The following is a 16,310-nucleotide window of genomic DNA, read 5'->3' as shown; positions in this document are numbered from 1 at the left end:
GCCACAAGACTGAAAAAGAGTCATCAAAATGTTCTGCAGATTAGTCCAGGTGATGCGGAAAATCTCACTGATTTGTAATGAAAATATAAGATTAGTATCTAAAAATACTTGATTTTTGGTGTTTACATAGCCTTACCAAACTATTCAGTTAAACTTCATACCTCAGACATATCTATAGAAGGGGTAACACAGCATAAACAAATGAAGTTGTGAATTCTCTTGGGCAGTGACAGTCTGTATTTGTAACAAACTTAAATAAATAACGCTCACCAGGCTTGTAGCATTTCTGTAGAACATTTTGCTGCACTAAATCAAATGTCTTTCACAAGATGAAATGGCAGCGGTAGCAAACAAGCAGCAAAGCCAAACATGATACACAATCACAACTTACTCTCAAATATTCCCACAGAATAACAGAGTTCATAAGGATTTGAAATAAAATGCCACTTAGGGAAAAAAAAATATTTTGCTAGTAAAACATTCCAAGAGAACTTGCTAATGATACTTTTCTCCTTGTGCTGTCACAGGAAATTCCTCAAATTGAATATTTATTTCCAGTGCATCCTTCTGTAATGTATTCACATACAATGGCAAAAACCAGCATGAATCCTCCAAAACAAGAAACCAGACTCTTTATTTTGCATTGTTTTGTTAAGCAATTTCCAGTATAGCATTTCTGACATCTGTTTCCAGCTAATACTGCTACTAAGCGAGTAGGTAACAAAGACTTGCTTCACTCTAAATAATAAAGACAAGGCCAAAAAAATGAACTGAAAGGCACCAGAGGAGACAAATGAAGCTCAAGAAAACTGTATTCCAAAAGTGAATGACAATCCTTTCTAAAAGTCATCCACATCTAGAACAGAACACAAGATGACAATTAATGTGTCATTAACTGAGAGTGCATTTTTATGCAGCCAAATATCGATGTGGATACTTTATATACATATATTTAATAAAAGCTGGACAAAAGAATAAATAACAATGCCCTAGTCAGAATGTCAGCAGTTAAACTGCAGACATAACAAAGTAGCTTAACAATTAAAGATGTTTTCTTTTTTCTTATAAAATTATTTTATTCATGTTTGAAATTAACTTTGTGGTTCGTTGTCAAAGAACATTACCTCAAAACAATATATCCTAGAACAGAGCTGTAAAGATAATGAATCTCATCAATTCAAACTGTGTTTTGAACTGCATTATCCCATACTCTCCAGGGATTAATTCGCAATTAATGCAATGCCAAATGGGCCAAGCTCTCACATTCACACAGATGATCAGTGTCAATCAAACCTTCATTCGTAGGGGCTGAAAGCACATCTTTGTGTTCTCTGTCCTGCTACAGCATTGATGAAAGGGGTGTGGATATGAGGAGGATACATAGGGTATTTTCCGATAGTTTTAGAAACTTCGGAAGCGTTAAGGAAAGTCTAGAATAGATACATTTGCAAAAAGCACAAAGCTCATTTAAAAAAAAAAAAATTAGAAATCAAGCTAAGAATCAGAATAAGGGCATTTTCCTTATGGTATACTTGAGACAAACTTGGTAGTTTTACATTTGGGTAGTATTCAGGTTCCCTGGGTACCAGATCTAGACAAATGGGTTTTCATACAATCAGTATGCAAAAGGAGCAAGTACTTCTAAAATCTTCTCAAATATACAAAGATAAATAGAACATAAAACAAAAAGAGTTGTCTGTAAGTTTAACATTTTTAATTTCCACATATAAACAGAAATAAAACTGTCTGATTCAGAACAAGCTCAGGGCCCAGCATGAACCTATATTTCTGTGTGTATATTTGTATACATCTTCCTATTCACAGTGCCACCATTATTCTTAGATCCAGCTGTTTTATACTCATTGACAGATGGCATTTATAGGTACAATTCTTATCAAGTACAATATGTGACACAGTATTGGAAAAAAAAATAGCTATTTAGGAGTAACTACACTTGCATCTCTGAAAATACAAACAACTCCAAAAAACTAACCTGAAAAACACACGTGCTGCTTTGGGCTGGGATGGAGTTAATTATCTACACAGTAGCTAGTATGGGGCTGCGGTTTGGATTTGTGCTGGAAACGGTGTAGGTAACACAGGGATGTTTCAGTTACTGCTGAGCAGCGCTGACACAGGGTCAAGGCCATTTCTGCTCCTCAACCCAGCAGCGAGGAAGCTGGGGTGCACAAACAGCTGGGAGGGGACACAGCTGGGACAGCTGAGCCCAGCTGACCCCAGGGATATTCCATACCATATGATGTCATGCTCAGCGTATAAAGCTGGGGGAAGGAGGAAAAGGGGGGCGTTGGGAGTTATGGCATTTTGTCTTCCCAGGTAAACGTTACGTGTGACGGAGCCCTGCTTCCCTGGAGGTGGCTGAAGTTTTCTCAGTTTTACCCTTCTGATTCTCTCCCCCATCCCACTGGCAAGGAATAAGCGGGCGGCCGTGTGCTGCTTAGTTCCCAGCTGGAGCTGAACCACAACAAAGTAGAACATATAAAGCAAGTTGTTAGAGCTTTTATGTTTTCACCTTGCCATTGATCAGCTCTATTGTTTCTACCTGGACATCAGTTTTTAGCAAAGGCACTCCAGTAAATGAGGTAAACCTTCAAGAGACTGGACAGTAATAACTCATCACCACAATGGAAGCTCTTTGGCAAAAAAATTAAATTTCTGCCCCTGAAAAGCACAGCTTATATCTATGGTTGCATATTACATTGTATTGCACCCCAAAAGAGAAAACGGAACCAGACTAGAGAAGGATATTCCCTTCCTAAACAGCTTCCATGCTACTGCCATTACAAGGAAAAGAAAACGGGAGCCCCTGATGTAGTCAGTCTAGTGGGAAATTAGGTTCTTTTACTGGCTGCGCCTAAAGATGATCATGGCAAGCAAATGTTATTTCCTACTCTATTTGAGTCACTAATTCACAACGATAGGCAGAGATCAGGATGGCAAATGGAAATGAAAATAGGCAGTTCATCTTTAATGCTGAGGTAATTAAAACTCAGAGAAGTACTTCTATATGTATGTGTTAAAACACCCTTTCCATGCAGTAAAATAAACAGAAGTAGACACAGGAAGGAGGAAGGTTGTGAAAACTACTCAAAAAAACATGGAAAATGAAAAAGTATTGGCAGACATCAGACCCTCTATTCTACTGCAGCATGTTGAGTAGCATAGAGAACCATCTAAAGAGTACATATCAAGGCAGATTTTCCTCTTAAGAATGAAGAATAATTCCATTATTATTACCTTGAAGAATTAAGTGATGAACAATTTCAAAGGAAACATGAATAGGAAAAGAACCGTCATTAGGATATATGATGCTATCCTGTACTAAAGTAGATCACTTTCTTAATCAAAACCCTTCTAAGTAACTGCTTGTGACTTTTTCTTTGAGTATTCTGCTTTTATTCAAACCAAAAATGTAAGACAGACATGAAAGTGAATGAAACTCTGAAAAGAAAAATGTAATTATTTGGTTATTTGTTACCCAAAAGTTAAAATAATTATGTGGGTGATATTTATAATATCTCTTAAGACAAATGTTTCACTTTTAACTGCTGTTTCTAGAATTGAAAAATACCATTGTCCAAGAAAACAGTATTTTATGGATGTTATTCTACATATTAGGAAGGAAGGAGTCTAGTCCTTATTACCAAGTGAAACATTTCCAACCAGGATGTGACTGGATTTAATTGACAGAGATGCCAAGATAGCCATTTCTCTGCTAAATAAATTCCCAGTTTAAGGATTGAAATCTTCCGTTAGTTGCTACCCTGCATCACTTGAAGTGCACATATTCACTCTAAAGAAAAATGTTCTATATACAACCTGTGGTAAAAAGAGACAACAATTCAAGCTGGTGGCTTGTAAAATGTAGAAGCATTGAATAAACAGAATAACCTTAAGGAAGGATATTGGAATAATCCCAATAGTTTTCCAAATGAATAATCTTCATTCTTTCCACCAAGAATTATCTTTGTGATTTTGTTTAGAACCTTTCTTAAAGGCAAGTTAAGTACTGCTTGTTACTAAGAAACGTCAATTCAGATTAAAGCAGATGTATTGGATCACAACTGTGCCCGTACTTTGTAATGGGGTATGTTGCAGAGATCCCCAAATTTGTGCCAGAATCAGAATTCAGACATACTGTATAGCAACACAAAGCTGCTTAATTGGCTCTGCTGAGATGTATGACTAAGTGGTATGGAGAATACTAAGCTGATGAAGCTGCACTATTTTCTGATCTCGGATCTCTCCAAATAGCATTGCACTGGACGTACCATTTCATGTGGTACTAGTCTGGAAGAGCTATAAACTGGGTAGCATAGAAATGCTCTTAGCTTATAGTCCTCTCACAGCTGTGATAGCATTCATTTTGCCTCCAGTCACCTTCCCTATACCATGAATATAGCAGAGGAAGCAATGGGTAGTATCTTCAGTATGAGCCGTATTGACTTCCACTGGAACTAATCATGACTCACTCACATCCTTGCCTGACAAAATTCAGTGGTCTTTTTTTTTTCTTTCCCCTTGCTTCACTATCCAAGAAAGTGATGGTGTTATTCCCATCTTTCTTGATGCCCCTTATGTATGAAGTCACATAGAATTCCTTTGTGGACATACCTGCCATTGCATCTGCAAAACTACTGACAGATTAAGTCTTGGATGAATAGATCACTGGCATTTTGTTTTGGACAAATGCTTACACTAGTGCTCTTCAGCTTTGATTGAAGACGTGATTTTTCTCACTCTTTGCATAAGATCAGACGACAGCTAAGCGTCCATGGCACAGGCTGAATACAACAGCTTTGAATGCATTGTCAAGGGAAAGCAGACGAGGGTATATGTCATTATCTGTCTGGTGTGCGCACTACATCCTGTTTGTCTCCGCTGCTCCTGGCCAAGCCGTAGTTTCTGTTGTACCAGTTGTTTTTTTGAGGATATCACAAGCCCTCCTCTCACCCTACCTTCATTACTTCCTGTTTGACCAAATTCTAAAAGGAATTTCTTTTACTAATCATGCATTTGGGGATCTTAAATAGACTGGTACTTCACTGTATTTAATTCTACATTGCTGAAGTGGATGTCAGGTCAGTTGCTAATGCAGAATAAAGCAGAATTTTTCACTATCACACAGGGATATATCTGGGGAGTTTCTAACCTGAATTAAACTATTAATGAGTCTTTGCCAGGGGAAAAAAAAAAAGAAAAAAAAAACCACATGTGAAAGAAAATAGGGTAAGAGAGAAGGAGGAGAAAATAAAGGAAAAGGGTGCAAGTAGAGTATGTTAACTTGAGGTTGCTGAATTTAAATTGAAGACAGGAGTTATATGTTGGCCAACAACCCAGAGAAACCTTCAGTGAAAATGCTTCTCTATCCCCACTGACAGAGCAGCCAATAAGCTGGTAGCAGTACATGGATTAGGTGGCCCACAGAAAACCTAAGACCCCAGGGAAGTATCCTGTGTTGTCAGTTTTGCTCTCCTTGAGAGAAACAATCAAACAAAGGCTTCTAGAAAGGAGTGCCTAAAAACCATTATATGACCCATTAGTTTCACAGAAGTCAATTGCTCTGACAAATAGCTGTATTTTATTGGTCTGAAATAGAACAAAAACGTGTTTCCATCCATGTTTCAATTTGACGCTTTTGACTTGGATATGTTGGGCACCCACAAGCTTTGCCATTATGCTTTAAAATCTTTTTTTAAAAAGATCTTCAGAAAAGCACCACCTTATGTCATTCAGTGGTGACATATTAAACAAAAATTTGCTAAAATTAATGAGAACACTCACTGCAACATTAAGAATGAAAAAGCATTATCCTCACTTCAAAGGAGCTCGAGATAGAACTTGAGTTTTCCCACCACTTGGCTCCTCTCCACAAAGGAAATCTCTACCTTGGTTATTTGTTTTATGCTTGACACATCTAGGCTACAAAGGCATGGCCGACGTCCATGTATTCAAGAATGCCTTTTGCTGGTGTTACCACCTACCTAAATATCAGTATGTACAGATGATAGCAGTGAAATGCCTGATTTTCTGAGTCACATAAGAATTGTTTTAGAACATAACCACTGCCATTACAGACAGCTAGGCTGGCTCACGTGGAGTGACTCCAGCGTACTATCTTAACATTGCAGTAATGGCAAGCCTAAAACTAGTTTGGAGAAAAGCAGCAAATATGTAGTCGTAAAGCTTTAAAATTCTACTGATACTTCGGAATATCATCCTCCCAAAATAATTGGATTCAAGAGAATAATATTCTATTAAGTCCCTTTTTATTGGTTTCTTCTGTGTTAGGCTACCAATTTGCCTGTTACACCACTGACAGGATTCAGCTTGATTGGAAAACAAGGGTGGCCTATGAACGGTATCAAAGAGAGCATATTCCTAGTTACATTGGTTTGTATCCAGCCATCACAGACCTCAAAATGTCTGGATGAAACTTTCTTCTGGCCAAAACTACAACACTATATAATTAAATCAGTGTAAATCTAAAACACATTGAGATACTTTGCAGATTTTTACCGGCTCACCTCATCTTGAGAATTCTATCAAACCCAAGAGCTGGAAATCTGAACAGATATGCAAGATATAATGCTCATACTAATTCATTCAGAGTTTTTCAGAAGTGCTCCTGTCAGTCTCCTATGACACGTTTTTTTCCTGCTGCAAACTGTAATTTTTTGCAAAATACTCTTCCCTTGTATTTCTTATCCTAGTCTTGAATTTGAAAGATTCTACATATGCTCAATGAACATAAAAACTATAATTTTGCAACAGTACGTATAATCTCAACACACAAAAGTAGTTTCTCTCTCTATTCATTCTACAGATCCAATGTGACTGTGTTTAATCTAGTTTATATAAGACCTTTTTCCCGTTCTTGAGTTATTTTGGTAGACCAGGCACTATTATAAAGTTCTTCACACTCAGGCAATGAGACCAAGCACTGATTTGAAGTAGATGAATGGAGCAATTTAAAGATGTATAATTGCTGCAGGAAGGGAGGGAAAGGAAAATGTACTAGAATACTCACTTTGATGAATCTATGAAGTATATTACAAGAGCACCAATACTAAGAGCGAAGACTAAGACAACCTACAAAAGAAAACAAAAGAGTCATTATTTAACAGTGTTAAAGTTGTTTGTTTTTTTTTTTCCACACAAAAAAGACAAGGAAAATAAATAATAAACCAGTATTTTTTTTTTCTTTCAGCTGTCACTTTCTTTAGAAAGCTACTTCTACTTCAATTTCAAACACTATATACTATCATAGAATTCTTTCTTGCATTGAAAACCAGACACAATCAAGTTGAATCCTAGCTCAGGCATATACAGCTCAGTATACAATTAGGTCCTAGATCTTAATCTCTACTATATTTTTTATTTCAAATGGCAAGCAATCCCACTGCGTGGCATTCCAATCACACTATAGCTTTATCAGACTTATCCTCCCGGACTGCAGTAAGTTTCTGCTCATTGGTAGGTAAACCAAGAGTGAGGGCAGATTAGACTGAATTTCCATTTATATACATGGCTGTGAAATCCGCAGGATAAGTGTAAGGCTATGTCAAAAAATGGATTTACTCTGCACTCCTGTCCACTGAGACTATAGTTAACTTTCAAGCAGGTTAAAACAACAGCTTGATGCAGCATGTCCTGATATGATGAATACATACCCCAGGCACCACAAAGTCCCAACATTTTCCCTCCCGTCAATCTGTTGAAGTTTTTGAACCAAATCATTCTGTTCGGTCTAGCATCCAGCCTTTATTAACAAGGTAGAACTTGCTTTTCTGGCTAGCGCAGCAGAAACTGGTTAATCACATCTCCATCTGCCTCTCATTTCCTTTTTTCTGAACATAAAGCCAATGCAATTGTCTGTTCTACCAGCTCCCAAAGATTCTCCAACATTGTGGGAACGTTTAGTTTCACATCCTATCCAAAGTAGGTCTGCATCTACACAGGACAGCATAACTGAAATTTTTGTACTCAAATTTTGGCTTGACAAATCATGAAGTTTGTGTACCCATTGCTACTTAGATTTCTGATATCCTTACTCTAGGTTTCTGCCTCTTGAACAATGCCACCGGCTGGGTAATTTGGAATCTGAAAACATGAACCCAATAATTTTTTTTATCTGAGAATGCAATTCTTCTAGAAGAAATCAGAAAAGATTCCCAGCTGTCACACTGAGTGTGGGAAACAGATGGAGAATTGTGTTCCCTGCAACTCATCTGATTTGCTGGTCTACAGAATCAAAACAAAATGTCCCTTAGTCTTCTGGAAGGCACATCTCAAGTAGTTGCTTAGAAGTGATGTCGTTTAAGATAAATACAGAGAATTGATTGCTCAGGATTGGGTAAACCATGGTACTAACTAAGGGGACACAGCTCTTTTTCCAATAAAAGAAACAAACTCATTAATTTCTTAATATTTTGTAACCATTACAGATTGTTAAAAATTCCATTCAACTCAACGTTTAAATTAATTTTTCATTCCTATTAGATCTTGCTGACCATAACTTTTTGCTTTGTGAACGTCTGAGAAAGTATTTTGCCTGAGTACAAGTGCCTGTTGTCTTATCTGATGCATTATCACCCGAATCAGTGAGATCTGTCAGTCAAATACAAGGACTGAAACTCTGCAGATAATATTTTTACTACCCAAGTCTAATATAATGTTAACATCTAGAGTTTCAATCTTCTTTCATTAAACTACATTATTGATCAGATGTGTACAGGTGTTGCAAGGTGAGATAAGCTATTAAATCCATATAAAGATGGAGTAAGAGTCTTACCATCTCCTAAGAAACTAATGTGGTGAACTTGTGGATTGTCACCTGGAAATATACCCCAAATTATGATCCCAAGTGATCCCAAGGCCTGTTTTTCACTGAATTAAGTTACTGGGAATCAAATTGTGCATGCCCTGCCCCACCCCTTGCAGCATTCAATGCCACGCACAATCACAGTTTGGATCTGAATCAAGTCTGCTCCATTGTCTAGCTCTATAATTACTTATTATCAATACATTTCAAGACAAGTCTTTTTTTTTTTTTTTTTTTAAACAGAGGTAACCTGAGAGTTCTGGGAATACAGGGATTACATTTTCGGTGAAAATTTTCATTTGACTCAAATCAGTTTTAAACATAGGTATTCAATCTTACGTGGTTTAAAGTCAAGTATTAATGGTGATGTTTTAGCAAACATTCTGTGGAATCATTTATATACGAATAGCACCATCAAAACCACTACCAAACAGTTATCTCCTTAACGAGAAACAAAACCAAAACGAGCAAACAACTCAACCAACCAAAAACTAACCTAAAAAAAACAAACCCCAAAAAATCCAAAACCAAAACAACAGATTCACCCTACAGAAGGAGTTTTGAGCCGAAGAATGCCAAAATAACCATTTAATGCTGAAAATTAAATTTGAGAAACTGGACTTGTAATCTCTTTGGGACTCCATGACACTCTTCTCAGTCTTTCAAGTTTTGCAAAGTACAGAAGTTAAGCTGGACTTTTGTTTTCCATTTCATATAGCAATTCTTAGATCACAGCATTCAGTCATTGCCTACTAGCCAAAGAAGTCGTCTAGAACAAAACCAGCATAACTGTATACCAGCCTTGCATTTTAGTTATATCCTATCCCTTAGTAATCATCACTTGCTGTTTAATTCATGTTATATAGGTTCTGGGTAAGATCTTCAAAGACACTTAAGGAATTTAAATGTTCTATGACAGTTCATGTAACTACTACTAAAATGCAAATACCTAAATTTTGCAAGAAGCTCCAGATTCCCACGCTACACCAAACAGTGAGGTATGTATGCAAAACTACACTGTAATATATACCTGATTTTAAATCAAGGTTTGTTTTCTCCTCTATTGCCCAATAACACATACCTAGCATTACAACTCATAATGTCTCCAAAAATCACAGGAAGGGCATCAGAAGAGAATGGGATCTTAAACTCAATTTTTATCCTGCTAGCAGAAACACGTTTTTGCTTTGCTAAGTGACAGAGGTATTGAGATGAACTTGAATACACTAAGCATGTGGAAAAAGCAGGGCCTGAATCAACCAGTTTAGAGTTATACTAAAATAAAATAAAACACCCCCCCCAAAAAAAAACCCACCCCAAAAAACCTCCTTCCATGCTATAGAAACACATTTGATGGATATTCAGATACAGATTTTTTGCTGTATTCCCCCCTAAAAAGTCTAAATGAAACCTGGTTATTCAGACCAAGGGAGACAATTACTGAGTTTAGGTCTAGATTCAGATTAGAGTCTTTGCTGTATTGTCGTGGGAGATAACACCTATTTTAGGGAACTTGCTATGCTAGAAGAGAGGTATAGACACACTGATAGCTGAAACTCACAGCAACTAGAATCTAAGAGGGGGAAAAAGCATACATGTATGTGAATTATTGCCTTTTTTGTTAACCAGGCCATGGGAAGAAGCTTGCTTGCTCTGTTTATCATTCCAATGCATTTGGCACAACATTGCAATTGCTGCACATCTGTTTTAACTTCACTCTGTCTGGAAGGACAGAAACTTTTAATTTATGATAACTTACTGTTTGTTTAAGATTGAGAAATGTGAAGTCATATGCTAGCAGCTACGCTGACTAAGCACTTGGTATCAAGTTAAAAACTGATTAAAGGAAGGAGAGGGAAAACCATGGAATAGTTGCTGCATATCCTTAAATCTTTCTTAAGGGGAAAAAAAAAAAACCCACACAAAAAACCCACAACAAAAAAAAGCAAAACACAACCGTCCAGCCACAGGGTTCAATAAAAGTGTACAATGCCTTTTTGAGGCAGGAGTTAGAGAAAACACAGATAAAATCCATTTAAAGATGACTGTAAAAAAATGTTTTGCTCTCCACTGCTAGCAAGATGCTCCAGAAGAGCTTTGACTGCTCCGCTACAGTCAAACTGCAGCCAAGCTTTACATATCCACATTAAGGATGGAAAAGAAAAAAAAAACAACCACCAAACTGGAAATTTTAATAAGGGTGTAGCAACATAATAAGACTGCAGGGAAAGTATAGGCATTCAGAAAATACCATCAGAGTTAAACCATGATAACTGTGAAGGGGATCAGCACACCTTCCAGAACCAGGCCTACGTAAACAGAAGGACGACGTTGATAATCCAAGGGGTGGCACTGTTTCCTCTACACCGGCACCGAACTATTGGCCTTATTGAAGAAACATGGGAAAATGGAAAGGCTGTTCACATTAGAGACAAGGGCTACAGTTAACACATCCACAACAACGAGTAGTGTAAGGACCCTGGAGCAGGAACTTCAATCTCTTGTAATATCTGAACGTCCTGTGGAACACAAAACAGCACTCATTGAATTTTCAAAGCCAAATTCTTGCTAATACAATATTGAACTACCTAAACCTCATTAGTACAAAATAGCATAGAACTCAACACGTAAAGCAGGAAATAAAAAAAGGATAGCTGTGTATTGTTATATGCCTCTCAGTATAAGTATTAAAATAATAAGTACACAGTGAAAAGAAACACCTGTCAGGACACCTGTAACTCCTAACACTTCAAGGCACAAGAGACTCCTTATTTTGTTACCCAATGACAAACTGTTGTGTATTTTCTTCTGGAATGTCTGTCTGAAACTATTATCATTCTAAGGTTAAATTTTTTAACCCTAAGCCTATCGTACTGCTTAGAATGTATTAAGTTTTTCATTGTTAATATTTCTAGAATTTAACTTAATTTTAATTTCTATGTCCATACAGTAAATTCTGTTAATGAGCTACTGCGCTTTTTCATATGGTGCTTTAAAATAAAGATCTATTAGCTTTTATATTTCAAATTACATAAGGGGAATACAAATTATTCCTTCTGACCATAATGCTACATCTTCAAGGATCTACTAAGTTTGGAACACTCAAGTTTGCATTAGTACGATATCAATAGCCTGAGGTTTTGACCCAATCTGAATGAAAATTTACATAGTTTAAATATAAAATACAAACTTCCTTTAACTATAAAAGTGGAAATGAATTGTATTTCTTTTACAGACAAACAGATTTTACTTGTCTGGATTTGTTAGAAACCAGAACCTGCATTTCTAAGGACACACCGGCTGCATGTTGCAGACTCTAGGATATGCACCAGCATCTATGCAATTATTGCAGTTTAGCAAAAGACTTAAGCAAGTCTAGACCACAGAAGAGCCAAAATGTCTTACTTAAGTTGATGTCTCATTAATCGATACCCTATATGCAAACAACAAAATTCAGAAAGCATTCCATGTACGCAAAGCCATAAGTGGTATGAAATTATGCACTGCAGCTGATATAAACAGCTGAGCAATTAATATCTCTTAGGTTACTATAAATACAAATGAAGTAAGCGCTATTTACTACAATGCCATATAGATTCTTTCTGTAAAAATCAGTGTTCTCCACTCAGTTTTTGATAGCACTTAGTAATAAAAACATCTCAATGAAATATTACCTGTGTGCATATCACAGTAAATAAAGCAGCTGCATGATGTTAAATAACACAATTCACATTAGTTCATCCAACAGAATGGTTTTCAGAACTTTTCGATTTGTCAAGACAAATAAAATGTTATTTTTGTTGTAATCAATAGTAAATTTCTATTTAGAGACCTTTTTTCCAAAGTAAAGCAGGAGTGAGGATCACTCAAATCCATCAGCAGGACCTAGTACAATGCTCTGGATGGAGCTGTACACTGACTTTTCTCTGGGCCTAAACACACTGCCCTGTCTTCAGTCTGTCTGCCTCTGCTTCTTTATCTGGTCTCTCCCAGGCTAACGTATACCTAACTAAACGAAGGCAAAAGTACAATATACCCACCATCTACGCTGAGGTCATGAATTCCCAGGGGCTCTTAGAAGGTCATTCTACCTCATTCAGGTTTGAAAGATCATATTTCTTGATGAAGTTCTCTCTTAATATCTTCCAGAACAACTGCACACAATGCTAGCTTCTCTTTAAAGAAAACTATCTAACCATACATCGGTAGTCATGAGCCACCTTACAAGAGCAAAGCAGGAGATGCAAGCAAATGAGGGCTGAAGTGGGTGAGTAGGAAGAGGAAGATAAAGTGATAAAATAATGAAAAGACAGAATATGATTCCAACTTGTTCCCACCAGCAACAAGTAATAAATCAGAAGTTCAAACAAGGATTCTAGGGAACTAGGAAATTTCCTTTTGTTTATCTTTTATTCACAAATATAGGGAAACAGATTTTGCAGTTAATATGCTCCCTGTATAAGAGCCATGCTTGATGGAACATAATACTATGAAGAAGAAACAGTGATATATGCATTGGCTCTCATGCGAGTACAGGCAAAGTGCAAATTCTACAGTCTGCACCTGCTGTTGACGACAGGGTATGTGCCAACAGCTACGGATCTTAAAGGATGGGTCTGCTGGGTAGCGTGCTAGCTAGTAAATCTGACTTGGTGACATTTTGCATGCATAAGGAGGGGCAGGAGGAGGTGTGGAACAAACAAGCCAACATTTCTACTATTCCTTCCATGCTTTGAATGTCAGGATTTAGAATTCAGTTCTAGAAGGAGCTACACACCTCCAAGCTACACAGTGAGCCATCTCATGTTTCAGAAAAGGTTCAAGAGCACACGACTCTGAAGAGCCTTCACTAACCTAGTTTTGAGTCTGAAGCAATTAAAGTACTAAATCCAAACTTGGCAACTTTGCCACATTAAAAACTTCTCAGAAACCCAAAGACTTGGGAATGTTTGCATGCAAGTTATTTCCCTTTTAATACATTTTCTGCTTTTTTATTTTGTTTACCTCTATTACACAACAAGGAGTTAACTAAAAAGTTAATTAGCTATTAAATTCTACAGTTAGTAAATTAGTCACCAACAAGCATTAAAAACAGTACTGAAAACTTTGTCAGCTTTACGAGACTCTTTGCTCTATAAATTTTCCCCTTCCGCAAAGCTCATACAGACTTACCATTTACCAAGAAAAGTCAAAGTTAAGCCAAAAGAAGAGGTGAAGGAGAGTGAGAAATGACTATTTGATAAATCAACAGGCAGTAAGGTCTCAGTGAACTTCTCTAGGAAAATTCATAGCAAGGATTTAAATTTAAAAATGAGAGACAGCAGTAAAGTAGGTCAGCATGTGCCTTGGATGATGATCACGAGCAATCAGAAGATTTGATTATTATCCCTAGTTCTGCCACTCATGTGGTGTGTGACCTAAAGCATATTACTTGAGCTCTTCAGGCTTCCAATCCTCCCTCTTGCTTTCATTTGGCAAGGATCCTGCATGTCAACTCATTAGGGCAACAGCTGTCTTTCATTACAGGTGTTTGCAATGGATCCAGCACAGCTGAGACCTCCGCGGCTGCCACAATAATAATAAAAAGCCTGAGTAGCACACTGTGTAACAGTGTCAGCACTATCTATGAGAGCAAAGGGACTTTAATAAAGGGCTTTATGTAAATAGAAAGGCATCAGTATCTCTTTCTAAGATAAATCTCTTGTTTATCTTTCTGGAATTACATTTTTGGTCCCATTAAACCACACTACCCAGTATAGTAGGGTTTTAATTTATTAGTGAAACTGAAAGTATGTATTTATTGTAAATATATCTTAAAAAATAGAGTTCATATTTAATGCATGTCTCTTTACAAACTTGTGTAATAATGATAAGAAATACAGAAACAAATTTGCTGGGAGAGAAAACAGATGCAGCAGATACAGAATATTTAGCAAAAAAAAAAAAAAGAAAAAATAGCCACACGTTCAGTTCCCACATATTGAACTTATGCATCTGAACAGTAATTTGAGTATTATCTGAAAGGTACAGGTACGATGCATGGTAAAGGCCTGAATCACTGCCTAACTCTTCATAACTGTAGTAAATAATTAAAGTAACAGGTCAGTGGGAGTAGGATACATGACATCTCTGAACAAAAGCACACAAAACAGAATTAGCAAATTCAGCCTGCCTGCCATCAGCTGCATTTTATTCTCTCTCCAATAAATATTCAACTTTCTTACATATACTTCACCAAGCCTACCTCTCATTAGAGCAGACTGCTTGAAATTAAGAGTCTTTCTTATTAAAGAGATGCTGTGGGATCAAAATTCAGTAGACATCAGACTCAGGAATATGAAAAATCAAAGCAGGAAATAAACCAAAGAAAATTAGTATCTCAAAGTGCTTTTGTTTTCTACACACATTCCCAATCTCATTGGAGGAAGAATCTTAAAAAAAGAAAGATCTTTGCTATGTCCTGTCCTGTACATGCTTCTAATATGCGTTAATATTTCAGATTTATTTTTCTTTCCTTATACAAAGTGATTTTTGTCTCAACTTTCCACTGACATATTGACAATAAAAAAATTCTGTTCAATCCATAAATTTGAAAAGACTGAAATTTTCTAATTAGTGAAAAAATACAAGACAAATCTGCTAATGGTGCTCCGTAGCTTGAAGTTAATTAGGTTTTCTGGGAGACTGCCTGTCAATACGACCAGTGAATGCAGCTCCTCCAATTCAGTATTTAATTTCATTAGTCAAAAAAATAGCAGTACTTTCTATCACAATGTCCCACTTTCTACAGCTAAATGCATAATATTATATGTACGTAAATATGTGTGTGTGTGCATATTTTTTTTTTCCCCTCCAACCTAAAAGGTCCTTCCTCCTAATTACCTAGCACTCACCCAAATCACTTCCCATTAAGGTCAACAAAAATAAAATTCGCTTTTTGTATATTGGAACATATGTGCATGGAACATCTTGAAAAGCACAAAAGTGCACTAGCTTATGGAAAGAATAAGAGAGACAAGATATTGCCCCAAAATCATAACCAGAATCTGTCTAATTAATTTAGAAAATAATTTAACTACAATGGTGCAACATCAGGGAAATTAAACACCTGACACAAACAGGAAATACAATAAGGTCTATACCAGTAGAAAGTAATTATTTACCAACAGTTAACCCAGATCTGTATCTGGGATACCACAATACAGAACTGAAAATTAATAAACGGTAAAGAAAATATACATACATACTGGCAAATGCTGTCTTTTTAAATTAAGCAGTTTTCTATTTCTTAATTGGTGTTTTTTAAAAACAAAACAAAAAACCCAAAACCCAAGCAAACAAATTTCACCACTCTTCATCTCTTTACTTCAATATACTGTACTCCTCACTAGTTCCCATCAGCAATTTATTAACTGAACAACAATGTAAGAGGACATGCAAGAAACCATCAAGGAAAAAAACAAGA

At 36.6% G+C, this 16,310-nt stretch overlaps 1 protein-coding gene across 1 annotated transcript in view; it reads right to left on the bottom strand.

The window, feature by feature from the left end:
• LOC104625029 (calcium-activated potassium channel subunit alpha-1-like) overlaps positions 1–16,310 on the bottom strand; it is a gene marked incomplete at its 3' end in the record, with an annotated part of 300,418 nt that overhangs the window by 120,737 nt on the left and 163,371 nt on the right. Inside the window, exon 4 of the mRNA XM_010292549.1 lies at positions 7,052–7,113. Coding sequence (XP_010290851.1) covers positions 7,052–7,113 — 62 coding nt within the window. The remainder of the gene's footprint in view (positions 1–7,051; positions 7,114–16,310) is intronic.

The sequence above is a fragment of the Phaethon lepturus genome, unplaced genomic scaffold, assembly GCF_000687285.1.
Source record: "Phaethon lepturus isolate BGI_N335 unplaced genomic scaffold, ASM68728v1 scaffold838, whole genome shotgun sequence".
NCBI classification, from domain to species: domain Eukaryota; kingdom Metazoa; phylum Chordata; class Aves; order Phaethontiformes; family Phaethontidae; genus Phaethon; species Phaethon lepturus.
The sequence above is the reverse complement of the archived record's forward strand: the minus strand, read 5'-3'. Positions and strand labels throughout refer to the sequence as shown.